The sequence below is a fragment of the Helianthus annuus genome, chromosome 3, assembly GCF_002127325.2.
Source record: "Helianthus annuus cultivar XRQ/B chromosome 3, HanXRQr2.0-SUNRISE, whole genome shotgun sequence".
Classification (NCBI taxonomy): domain Eukaryota; kingdom Viridiplantae; phylum Streptophyta; class Magnoliopsida; order Asterales; family Asteraceae; genus Helianthus; species Helianthus annuus.
In genome coordinates, this window is record NC_035435.2 from 84144797 (window position 1) to 84157635 (window position 12839).

Below are 12839 nucleotides of genomic sequence, written 5' to 3' on the forward strand. Positions count from 1 at the left end.
ACGGCGATCTGATGTGATCCACGTTGTGTTGACAAAGTTTTTGTACAGTTTATTTTCTGCTTTCGATAAAAACAAAAACACAAAAATATGTCTTTATTTTTAGGGGGAGAAAGTTTGTAGAAAAATACAAAAACATGATAAAATTTCAAAATCCAAAAACATTAGAAAATTTCAAAAATCCAAAAACAATAGAAAATCTGAAAAAGAGTTTGTGTAAAAAGGGGAATAATAGTACATCAGCTAGACAGATACAGTACGCTAAAGATTTGTATTGTTAAAAAGTGTTAAACAGTCTTGCTGATGATATGTCGGTAGGTTTTTACAAAATTAGTAAGTTTGTTCGGATAAAAACATAAAATTACAACTTGTTTTTATGTGGGGAACATCTCCAAGATATATAGGTAACCCCTGAAATCTTGTTTGAAAGTTCCTATTTCTGACATACTAGATCTTTGTACGTGATGATATCTGGGGTATTATACCAGGACTTCTGATTTTGCGGGAGAAATAGCCTAGTCCTCATATAATACTTTGTATAGCTTTAGTAATAAAGCCTCCCCTCAGCAAAAAAAAAATGATGAAACATTGCAAAATGCTAATCATGTGCTGTTGTAAAAAAGATTCCCAAAGGGAACCCACCTAAAGTCGAGCCGTCATCTCTCTGATTTTGCGGAAGCAATAGCCTGAGCTCTCACGGTCTCGCATTCACCCAATTACAGATATCATTAGTGTACATTCACCTGTAAGACTGAATATAGCGATCTGGATACGGGAGTATATTGTCACACCCCGACCACGTAAAACAACAAAACGTGGCGGAATCGTCGGGGAGTGTTGTAACAGAATCATTGTTTCATAACACATGGAAAAATTGAAATTTTGTTTTATTGATTAAATGAGTTACAATGTCTTAACAAACAAAGAAGTATAACATAATTATCTAGTCTTGCGTCTGTTATTGTCACTAAGGCCCATGTCCGCCTATGTGTATCTTGACCAATCCTATGCATCATCTCCTGAAACACATGTGAAAATAGGTATCTCAGCATAAAAATGCCGGCGAGTACATAGGTTTTATTGATTTAGGATTCATGACTTATAAGTTTAGAAAAAAAGTTGTTTAACAAAAGTCAGTCATGATCCTTGTAAAATGTTTTTGTTTTATAAATCATTTAAAAAGCGATGATAAGGTAGATGATATGTAAAAGAGTAATGTAAGGTTAAATGAATAACCAAGTAAAAATGAGTTTGTATAAAATAAGTTGTTTGTAAAACAATGTCTTGTGAAAAATATGTTATATGTCTAAGCTGAAATGATTTAAACAACGCTGCGATATGTAATATCATACAAACACTTATATACAGGAAGTACCAGCGGCGTATCCACCATGCTTGTATCATATTACACACGCTTCGTTACTTAAATCACTTACCCAAACAAACCACCAATGTAAGATGTCTATGTTTAAACCAATTGCCAAATGTATTGAATAATATGTCAAAATGTTTATGTCAAGATGTAAATCATGTAATGTATAACCAATGTCAAAAATGTTTATGTGTCAAATGTAAATCATGTAATGTGTAACCAAAATGATATGTATTCCTAGTGAAATGCATCAACTAAACCATAGGTAAAATGCACAAAACAAAGTATTGAAGTAAAACTTGGTTTAAATCAAAGTTATATTTTGTGGAAATGCATGCTATACTGATACAAACATCTATGCGGTGTTGTGAAAATGCATACATTCAAGCCTTGCGACTTTGACGATAAACCCCTAAACGAATTTAAAGGTCTATCTGTGTAAATGTATATCGAATTCGGTCATTCCTTCCATCTAAACATACCTAGGATGTCAGGAACGGGAGTTGTCAATTCCTATGGTACCATTACCTACTAACGAGCGGCGTGATCAAAGTTAATGAATGTATACTGTCCCATTTAAACAAACCAAATGTCACTTAAAATTTTCGAGGAAATCATGAGTTTGATGTAGGTATCATAGGGATATGCCATATACACATGTAACTACATTTGTATATCAGAATTGCGAACAACGACTTTTATTTATGAGCAAAACAGATTGTTTTACAATACAAGAAAACAAAAGAAACAAAGGCATAAGACAGCAACATCTTTTGCTCGGCCAAATGCTTATCCAAGGGTTGGATTTGCATTGACAATCTTCGGGCATTTGTTCCTGAAATGGCTCGTCTCACCACAGTTGTAGCAAGTACCAGACGGGAAACGAGCTTGAGTAGGGTTGACTTGGAGTTGGGTAGCAGGAAGGTTTGCAACAACTTTGTTTTGGATAGCAAAGCGGCATATGTTAATCAAATGTCCCAACCGTCCATAGTAGGTACATTTGGAGCAGGGTATGAGGTTTAAATGATGATGGTTGCATCGCTTGCACCATAGGGCAGCTCCCAAGTACGGCTTCCTAGCTGGTGGCGTCACTACCTGGCTAGGTCCCGCTTGATTAGGTGTAACTGCTGCGGGTTTCTTTGAAGCCTTGCGCTTTCTTGATTTTGGTGCAGGCCTGACTTCTGCTTCCTTCGGTGACTCTTGAGTGGCTCCATTTTTGAGACGAGACATGGCAATGCCTAGATCCACAGACTTCAGTATCACTTCGCCTATTTGCTGGGCAAATTTGGCTGTTTGCTGAGACATTTAACCGTTGTTGAGATGAAGAGACATTCTAGAAGAAAATGAAAGACATAGGAAGCAACAAATGAAATGTTATCGGATAAACAAAACAGAAAGGCAATGCATACGGATTGCGATCATTTGTTTGTTACCTAAGGCAAACAAATAAGACGGTGACAAATCAAAGCAAGCGGGTCATAATAATGTATCGCTGAAGACATGCTTGCCTATAAGTGAACACTCACCCCAAGAGTTCCCAGGTAAGAGTGACTGGTCCGATACTGCGGATTTGTACGAACACTCTAGCCTTAGACAGAAAACTCAGAGTACAGGCGTTCACCCTTCCAGTTTGCACGTGTTCACATTATAAGACCCAAACTTTGACGAGATTTGAAGACTTAGAGGGTTCAAAACCTTATAATCAATCATCCTAGAACAGATGATTGCTTTTCAAAGTGGTTTTGAAATTTATGTTCTTGTTGTGGTTGTCGCCTAAGGATAGGTGACGGTATTGTTTTATGACTAAACGCAAGTAAACTCGCGTTAGGGTCCTAGGAAGGTTATAGACTAGGTCAAAGCATTACTAATAACCTAATTCCCTATAACCATGAGCTCTGATACCAACCTTTTTGTCACAACCCGACCACGTAAAACAACAAAACGTGGCGGAATCGTCGGGGAATGTTGTAACAGAATCATTGTTTCATAACACATGGAAAAATTGAAATTTTGTTTTATTGATTAAATGAGTTACAATGTCTTAACAAACAAAGAAGTATAACATAATTAACTAGTCTTGCGTCTGTTATTGTCACTAAGGCCCAAGTCCGCCTATGTGTATCTTGACCAATCCTATGCATCATCTCCTGAAACACATGTGAAAATAGGTATGTCAGCATAAAAATGCCGGCGAGTACATCGGTTTTATTGATTAGGATTCATGACTTATAAGTTTAGAAAAAAAGTTGTTTAACAAAAGTCAGTCATGATCCTTGTAAAATGTTTTTGTTTTATAAATCATTTAAAAAGCGATGATAAGGTAGATGATATGTAAAAGAGTAATGTAAGGTTAAATGAATAACCAAGTAAAAATGAGTTTGAATAAAATAAGTTGTTTGTAAAACAATGTCTTGTGAAAAATATGTTATATGTCTAAGCTGAAATGATTTAAACAACGCTGCGATATGTAATATCATACAAACACTTATATACAGGAAGTACCAGCGGCGTATCCACCATGCTTGTATCATATTACACACGCTTCGTTACTTATATCACTTACCCAAACAAACCACCAATGTAAGATGACTATGTTTAAACCAATTGCCAAATGTATTGAATAATATGTCAAAATGTTTATGTCAAGATGTAAATCATGTAATGTATAACCAATGTCAAAAATGTTTATGTGTCAAATGTAAATCATGTAATGTGTAACCAAAATGATATGTATGGCTAGTGAAATACATCAACTAAACCATAGGTAAAATGCACAAAACAAAGTATTGAAGTAAAACTTGTTTAAATCAAAGTTATGTTTTGCGGAAATGCATGCTATACTGATACAAACATCTATGCGGTGTTGTGAAAATGCATACATTCAAGCCTTGCGACTGTGGCGATAAACCCCTAAACGAATTTAAAGGTCTATCTGTGTAAATGTATATCGAATTCGGTCATTCCTTCCATCCAAACATACCTAGGATGTCAGGAACGGGAGTTGTCAATTCCTATGGTACCATTACCTACTAACGAGCGGCGTGATCAAAGTTAATGAATGTATACTGTCCCATTTAAACAAACCAAATGTCTTACCAAAATGTAAGCATGTGGTGTGATGTAAATATACTAAGTATGCAACAAATGAACATACATAGCATGTGATGTAAAACAAATGTACTAAGTATGATGAACATACATAGCATGAAAAGGTAATGTAAAACAATGTACTAAGTATGCGCTAAACGAACATACATAGCATAAAATGTCATGTAAAACGATGTACTAAGTATGCACACAATGGACATACATAGCAAAAACATAATGAAATCATGTACTAATAATGTACTAATGAACGTAGCAAGTATATGATGTGAAAACATGAAAAACATGAAAGTAACAAGTAGGCACATGTGTTTCACCCCAAAATGTTTGAAAAACAGTAAAAGAGGGGTCTATGTACTCACTTGAGGGTGCTTAGAAGTCTTGAACAACAACCAAGCAAAGCTAGAGGGATCACAGAAACAAACGGCACCTAATATAGGTATCTATATTAATAAACGGACCTATCGGAAGATCGGGTAGTACGAGGGTTTGTAAACCAAATAAGTGTGGGAACTTATGTAATATGGTTTAACAAAGCCTACATACTAAAACGAAACCTAACCTAAGTGCTTTTGACCCGTTACGACCCGTTTAGGTAGCTTATGCTACTTTAACGCGTCGTTCGCGTAAAACGCGTTTGGACCACTTAACTAGCCCTATGACAAGTAAAATATGCCTTAACATGTCTAATATAGTTACCTAATCAGTTTAGATGTCAAAATTTAGGTTACATATGCTTAAAATGAATTTATGCGTAAAATGGGTATTTTGGTAATTTTCCTAAGGCATATAAACTACCTATCATACAACTACTTAAACGACGTGACCATAAGGTATAACCTCGGAAGGTTATTCCCTATACAACTTTGGTCACCTAATGTGTTTGGTAGGATCCTAATGATCGACCAAACGGGTCGGGTTCGCAAGTATAAGCGATTGTTTAGATCGCTTACCTTATAACCCTATATAAGCACAAATCTAAAAGTGACGAGCTAAACATGTTAAAACATGTTTAACGAAGTTTGAAAACAAATTTGGTATCAAGACAAAGGGTCTTGATACCCAAAAGTAGTTTGGTTACAAAATACGCAAGAATACGTATTTTGGCCGAAACTACGACTCATCACTGGGCCTAGATAACGTGGTAATCAGTAGGTATAGTCACTAGGGACTATAACCATCGTGATTACGCTCACGTTATGAAGTTCAAACGAACTTCGCATTGACCATAAACTGGTCAATGTAGAAAGTCAAACACAGTTTGACTTTAACGCTAAAACGAAAGAAAAACACGAAAGAATACTTACAGAAGGTCCCCGCAAGATTTGATCCAATTTACCCTCAGGTATGAAGTATGAACTCCAACTTAGAGGGCCAAAATCAGATTCAAATGTGGGTTTTGCAAATGATAATGGAGGGGTATTTATAGATTTCATGGAACCGTTAAGATCGTTCGTCGAATAACGTGCTTTAATCTTAACCGTACACATGTGCCCATGGTTTTGTAAAACCATGGGAGCCCCTAGAATGAGTCCATGGTATAATAAAAACCATTGAATATTAGCCCATGGCATTGCAAAACCATGGGTTAAAACCATCAAATCTCAAAAGTGGACCAAGTTCAAAGCATCTGCCAGAAATTTCAAAAATGGTCCCTGTACTTGTAAAACTTGATTTTTTTTTTGCACTTTTAAGCCCCATTAACCCCATTTCAAGGCTCTAAAATAAACTTAAAGTATAGGGAACTTAAAATATGCTCAAAAACGTCTCGGATGTCGGTTCGTTTGGTCGTACGGTTGTGTTGTTCGGTTAATTACGACGGCAATCGTAATGAACACAAAAACGATCCAAATTACGCGACGAATGGAATTTTTCTTATGCCAAACACTAAAATAAAATATTTTAATGCTTACATAAATTTTTGGATGTCCGGATGTATTCAGGACATAAGATATGTGCGAAAATGCAAACTTATGCACTTTTGACGCTTTTAGTCTCTATTGATCAAATAAGTTTATTTTAGCATACCGAACCCCTCAAAGCCTATTTCTAAGCTATGTAAAGGATATTTAGGGTATGTTTAACTTATAATCAAGTTCCGGAATGTTCGTTACAGTACGAATCGGCATACTTTCGCAGTTTGTCAATTTTAGTCCCTGTAAGCGAATTAACTTGATTTAGGCACGCCAAACCTTCCAAAACTTATTTCTAAGTTGTGTAAAGGTTATTTGAGGTATGTTAAGCCTATTTCACTATTCCGGAGTGTTTGTTGCATTAAACTGGTTATATTTATGCATCAGTGCGCGTATAACCTTCCAGAAAGCGATTTAGAGCCCGAAATCGAACAAGAATTGATATGTGCAAATGATACACATATTTATACAAATCCCAAGTATGAAACACAATATTTCATTGGTTTGGTATTTGTTTGATGGTTGAAGTGACACAGGTGTCACAGTCTCCCCTACTTCAGGAAATTTAGTCCCGAAATTTATTTAGAGGAAACTTGTGAGAGCTTGAAACATGAGGTTGAAAAGATCGAACAACACTGGTTAGAGTCCTGAACTTCTAGTAACTTTAAATAACATCATGCTTGCAATGTGAGAGGGTCACTTATATACAAGTATATAAAGCGCTGTTGGTGCGTCCATCGTACCTCTATTACATTGTTCGCATTTCGTTATGGTTGCCACTATTGATTCTTACACATAAAAAAAAGTCTTACTGTGGTTCCTGTGCACTGAACTTCATAATTATATACGCATCCATAATTACGTAATTCCTTGCATAGTTTGCACAGTGTATTTTATAATGTGTAGGGGAAACCAAATGAACAAACCTGTGATGAGTGTGACTAGACCATACTGGGGTCCTTTTTAATTGAGTCAATAAATGATCTCTAGACCATCAAGGAGTCTTTTCAGCTTATATCATCACATGTCATTCTTAACCAGATTCTGAATCAATCTTTTGACTAGACCACTCAAAGGGTCTCTTTTGAATCATGGAATGGTACTATATAATCCAAGGGTCTTGACTATCACATAGAAGCCCAATAAGGATTTAAGGTAGTACCTTTTTGAATATCCTACTACGAATCCCTCATATAAAGATATGAAAGGTTCTACGAGGATTTGGATAACGAATATCCAGAGTATACAAAAACACAAAATGCATAAAAGGAAACACAAAATGCATAAACACATAATCACATAATTGTTTAACTTGATTTTAAATTTGTTATCATTTTGCTAATTACACACAAGTATTTGAAGCACACTAGGAATCCATTCCGTGGATTTCATTTGGTACTTTAAACATTATCAAGAATCTAACTATGAAGATAGAAAGATCTTAAAGAGGAAATTCGATTTCGATTGTAAGGAACCGAAATGTTCGAATTAAAGTACACAAGGAATCCAATTAAGGATTCTGATTTGAATAACAATTATCCACAAGGATCTAATTGTGAAGATAAAGTGTGATTTCGCTTGTATAGTATTATTTTGTTTGTATAGTATTATTTCGTTTGAACCGGTCATTCAGCATGAAGTATGATTTCGTTTCAAATTGTAATTCCGCTTCAAACTATCATTTGTGATTTTGTTTGAATATGTCATTCAGCTTTTAATGTGATTTCGTTTGTAACTGTAATTTCGCATAAAGTGTGATTTCGCTTGTATAGTATTATTTCATTTGAATGTGTTGTTGATTTGAAAAATTTTCAAAGTGTCGAAATTGATTTTATGTTGTATCTTTTAGGCGTCGAATGTGCTATTTGATCCACTGCTCAACACTTGTTGTGTGTACGATAAGGAGATTCCAAAGATGGCTGGATTCACAGGAATTCTGGAGTTCATGGAAAGATTGCCAATTCAGAAAGCTTTGACAAACCAACATTTGGTATTCAGATCACATATTAAGCTTTTTTGGGAGAAGGCAACATATGATGATGCAAACAAGACAATAAATTCAGTAGTGAGCTTAAACGGCCAAGAGAAACCAATAATTATAACCGAGCAGCTTGTTCGAGAGGTGATAGACTTTCCTGATGAGGAGGATTCTCCTACGAAGTTTTCGGAGAGAATGGTAAAGGGATGCATGTTGCGGTTGGGATACAATGGTCCACTAAACAAGGCGAACTATTTGAAAGCGTGTTTTCCAAAGCTTTACAAGTTTCTTGTTCATTCAGTTCTGCTTGCTCTCAGTCACAGGAAGGGAGGTTACGATGTAATGAGAGACTATCAAATGAATATGGTGACAGCTCTTGTGCTTAACAAGAAGTATAACTTTTCGAAGATTGTATTTCATTACATGGTGGAAAATATCACTTCAAAGAGCAAGACTTGGGTGTATCCACGTTTTATTCAGATGATGATAGACCACGCGTATCCTAATTTGGAGCGAAATGAAAATAATGATCTGTTGGTATTATTCATATGGATAATGAGTCATTGAAGCAGTTGGTTAGATATCATCCAAACCATCCAGAGCCATCGTCAAAAGTTGAATTCTTTGGCTTCATCAAAGACAAGAATTATCAAGATCCAGATCCAATCAATCATCAGAACTGAAGGAATGAAGAAGAAATGAAGGAAAAGAGTTATGCTGATGAGCTGAAAGTACTTGAAGATTTCAGAGAATCTAGGAATGAGTGGTTTTTGAAAGAAGAGAAGCAGAAAAGCAACTCCGAAAGTTCAAGAAGAGGAGGGCTCATCTTCTCAACATAAACGAAAGCGTCAAAAGAAAAAGGTTGAAACCATGCTTGTTGATGAACCAGAAGAAGATGAAGCTGAAGCTGAAACTGAAGCAGAAGGTAATGTTGAAGGAGATCAAGTTAGTTTTACTCCTGAGTCTGTAAAGTTGTTAAAAGCTATCAATAAAGAAATTGCAGCCGGTAATGAAGGTGATGTTGGTGATAAAAGCTCATCAAGTTCGTCTGATGAAGAGATTGATGAAACAGAACGTGCGAGGAGAATTAAAGCTGAGATTGAGAAAGAAAAACAGCTTAAAAGAAAGAGGAAAGAAGATACAGATGATGAGTTGTATAATCCATCCCCTGAACATGTGATAGAATCTCAGACACCTCCGTCATCTGGTGGGAGGAAGAAGCAGTCTGCTAGAAAGAAAGTTGCTACTCCAAGGGCAAAGGGTTTAAAAATTTTGTTGAAGAAGAAACCAGTTCAAAAACCAAGTAAACCACCTACACCACCACCAGAACCACAACAACAATTATCACCAATTCATTCACCACTTCATCAATCACCACCAAGACAACCATCTCCTATCCAATCACCACCACATCTTTCACCACCACATCTTTCACCACCACATCTTTCATCACCACACCAACACCAATTCAAGAACAATCTTTTGTTACTTCACAACAAATAAATCAAACACCACCATACTCACAACCACCTGTCCAAACTACACCTGGTTCTTCTGGTTACAAAACATTTCCAAATATTCCAGAGGGTATTTCTCTTGAAGAAATTGGAGATTTCGACTTTGCAAATAATGAGCAAGTGAAGAAGTTAGAAAAGAAAGTTGAAGAAGTTTTGGTTGAAAACAAAAGGTTGGTTGATCGTGAGAAGAAACTGGAAAAGCGTGTTAAGTCTGTGGAAGATGAAAATTCTTCATTGTTAAAGAAAACTGAAGCTGATCGGACAGAAATAGACATTCTGAAAGTCAAAGTTGCAGAATTGGAAGAAGAGAAAGCATGCCGAGATGAGCAAAATAAGTATTTTGAGTTGAAAAACAAAGAATTGGAAGTTGCTAAAGCTATGAAAGAACATGAGATTTATATGATGAATAAAGTGCTAGAAAATATGCTTGGAAAGTCAATTGAGCAGAGATTTGAAGAAATTAAAGTTGAAGAAGTCAGGGCTAAACGTCAAGCTGAAATCGATGCTCAAATGAAGAATAAAGGAAAGGGTGTTGAAGGTACTTCTGAGGTTACTGAAAGATCAATTGTTCCATCCTCTGTTTCTGAATCACCTATTCAGAATCCTCGTCTTATTTCTGCTGTTTTCGCTATTTTTGAGGAGGATGTGTTACTTGATGATGTTATTGATGATGAGGATGATGATGATGAGGATGATGAAGAAGAGGATGAAGAAGAAGAAGATGGTGATGGAGAGAAAACAGATGATCCAGATGATGTAACATCTGCGAGTAGTCATAGTGATGATGATGATGATGATGATGATGACGATGGTCAGGGTGGTACTGGTATTAAAGTTACTAAAGCATCGAATGAACAAAATGTTGATGATTTTCTTCACGATGATGCAAATGAAGATCATGAAAGTGTTGAAGGTGAGGGGGAGCAAGTGGATGATCAAAGTGTTGATAAGCGAGAAAAGTTAATTCTGCGTCTAGAGCCTGAAGTTGAAGAAGGAGAATTTAGGCATGTTTACACTATGAATGATATTAAAGAAATGACGCGTATTAATGATCCTGATTTCAAGTTTGATTTTGAAGAGGAGCTGAATGCATTCGATATCAACCAACAACCTGACTATGAGTACAAGTATGTTGAAGAGGCAGACGTCTATGATAGGGTTGAGGTTGAAGATTGTACTGATGAAGAAAGTGTGACTGAAGATACTTCAAACTTTCCAACTCTTGTTGAATTTTTTAGTCAAGAGAATGCAGATGAGTTGAGAAGGAAAGTTGCTGAATGTTTGAAAGACAAGAACTTTGATGGTACAACGAAAGATGCACAAAAGGAAGAAAGAAAGAAGTGGTTCAGAAAGAGTAATGAACGAAAGTTTAAGCGGCCATTGAAGTTCTACAAAAGAGACAGGGATGTGTCACTCGGGGATATCATCAGTTGGGGATTTCTACCTCAAGTGAATGTGTATGCTATCAGGAGAGAATTCAGAGTGCAGTACTTTGAATATATTCAGGACATCATGTCACTACCATCGTGGGATGTTGAGGAATTATCGAAAGTTAGAACTCTGGATTATCCGGTAAGAAAGCATGATGTACCCATCTGGGGTTTGATGAAATTTGAAGCATGCAGAGGATTCAAACACTGGAAACCTCATTACCTAAAGAAGGTGAGGAGAGTGAATCCTGAAACTGGAAATGAAGAAACAATCTTGCATGTGAAGAAGCCTAGAGTTATAAAGAACATTCCAGTACCGAAAATGGAACAAGATTTTCATAAGGGGTTCTTGTACTGGGTATACAGCTGTTTGTCGACTCAAGTTGTGATCATTTACAGAGCTGAAAATGAAATCAGAAACATTTTTGTGTATGATCCGTTATGGTTGGTAAATTACTCGGCTAAAGACATTGAATGTTTGTTTGTGAACAAGATCGGATTTAAAGCTGAAGATAAAGAGCAGGCTATGCAGTTTCAGAGGGTTGTATCTATAAGCTTCCAAAAGGGAATCAATGCTGACAACAAATGGAATTCTAAGTGGCGAGAGATTGAGAAGGAGGAAGCATTGAAGGCTGAGAAGAGAAGAAAGGCTCGTGAAGACAAAGATAACATGTTGAGGCATACATTTAATCAAAGAATGGCTGCTGAAGAGAAGAAAAGGGTTGACGAGAACGAGAAGCTTAGGAAGCTGCTGATGAAAAAGCCTAAGCCGAGGGAAGAGAAGTTCAAGTCGCTGTAAAGAAAGTGCTGAAGACCAGACTGAAGACTCCGACAATATCCAGGGGGAGTTTGTTAGTGCATAATGTCTATCGCCTACGTCTAAAGTCTAGGTCATGTTGGTAGCATAGTATAGGGGTCTAAATGTAAATTTATAAGGTTTTGATGTAATTTCGCATGAAAGCACCTAATGTAATTCCGCACGAAATTACATTAGGTAATTCCGCTTGAAATGCATGTTTTAATTCCATGCGGAATTGCTCACCTATAAATAGGTGTGTTCAGTTTCTCATTTGGTACGGAATTACCTGAGGTGTAACGAAGTGCTGTCGGATTTTCACTGTGATTTCACGTATAATATCAATGAGAAGCTTGTTTAAAGTGTATACTCTGTTTTCTACACCTTCTTTCACTGATTCTAGGCTGTTTGTTTGATTCCGCCTCTCAAACAGTTGTGTATTGTCTCTGATTGACTCATTTGATCGTCAAAACGATCCTACATTGTAAATGAAAAGGTTTAGGCTCAAAGGGGTTAACTAGGGGGATTTGGGTAGGTGGTAAAAAAAAGAAAAATAATGGTGTTGAAAGAAAAAGGGTTAGTCCTAATGCCTCCATCATTTACTTACTTGGGTTTAAGTTGGTAAGGACTGGGAATGTATCGTCATGGCAAGTTCTAGAGTCGTAAGAGTGGCTATTCACACAAGAAACGAAAAATGAGCATTTAGTTTTAAAGATGTGTATTTGTGTGCT

At 36.4% G+C, this 12839-nt stretch overlaps 1 protein-coding gene across 1 annotated transcript; it reads left to right on the forward strand.

Moving 5' to 3' along the window:
* The first annotated feature begins 9235 nt into the window (after positions 1-9235).
* On the forward strand, positions 9236-12111 carry LOC118490435 (pre-rRNA 2'-O-ribose RNA methyltransferase-like). The gene is made up of 3 exons (XM_035988073.1): positions 9236-9668; positions 9950-10420; positions 10586-12111. The coding sequence occupies exons 1-3, from the start codon at positions 9236-9238 to the stop codon at positions 12109-12111; spliced, it is 2430 nt and encodes an 809-aa protein (XP_035843966.1).
* The last annotated feature ends 728 nt before the right edge of the window (positions 12112-12839 follow it).

What these genes read in the sequence shown, in the direction of transcription:
- LOC118490435 (XM_035988073.1), top strand. Translation starts at nt 9,236, where the DNA reads ATGCTTGTTGATGAACCAGAAGAAGATGAAGCTGAAGCTGAAACTGAA. An exon ending in GAAACCAGTTCAAAAACCAA is followed by an intron (nt 9,669 to 9,949) that starts GTAAACCACCTA and finishes CAAATATTCCAG; the next exon opens with AGGGTATTTCTCTTGAAGAA. An exon ending in TAAAGGAAAGGGTGTTGAAG is followed by an intron (nt 10,421 to 10,585) that starts GTACTTCTGAGG and finishes ATGATGAAGAAG; the next exon opens with AGGATGAAGAAGAAGAAGAT.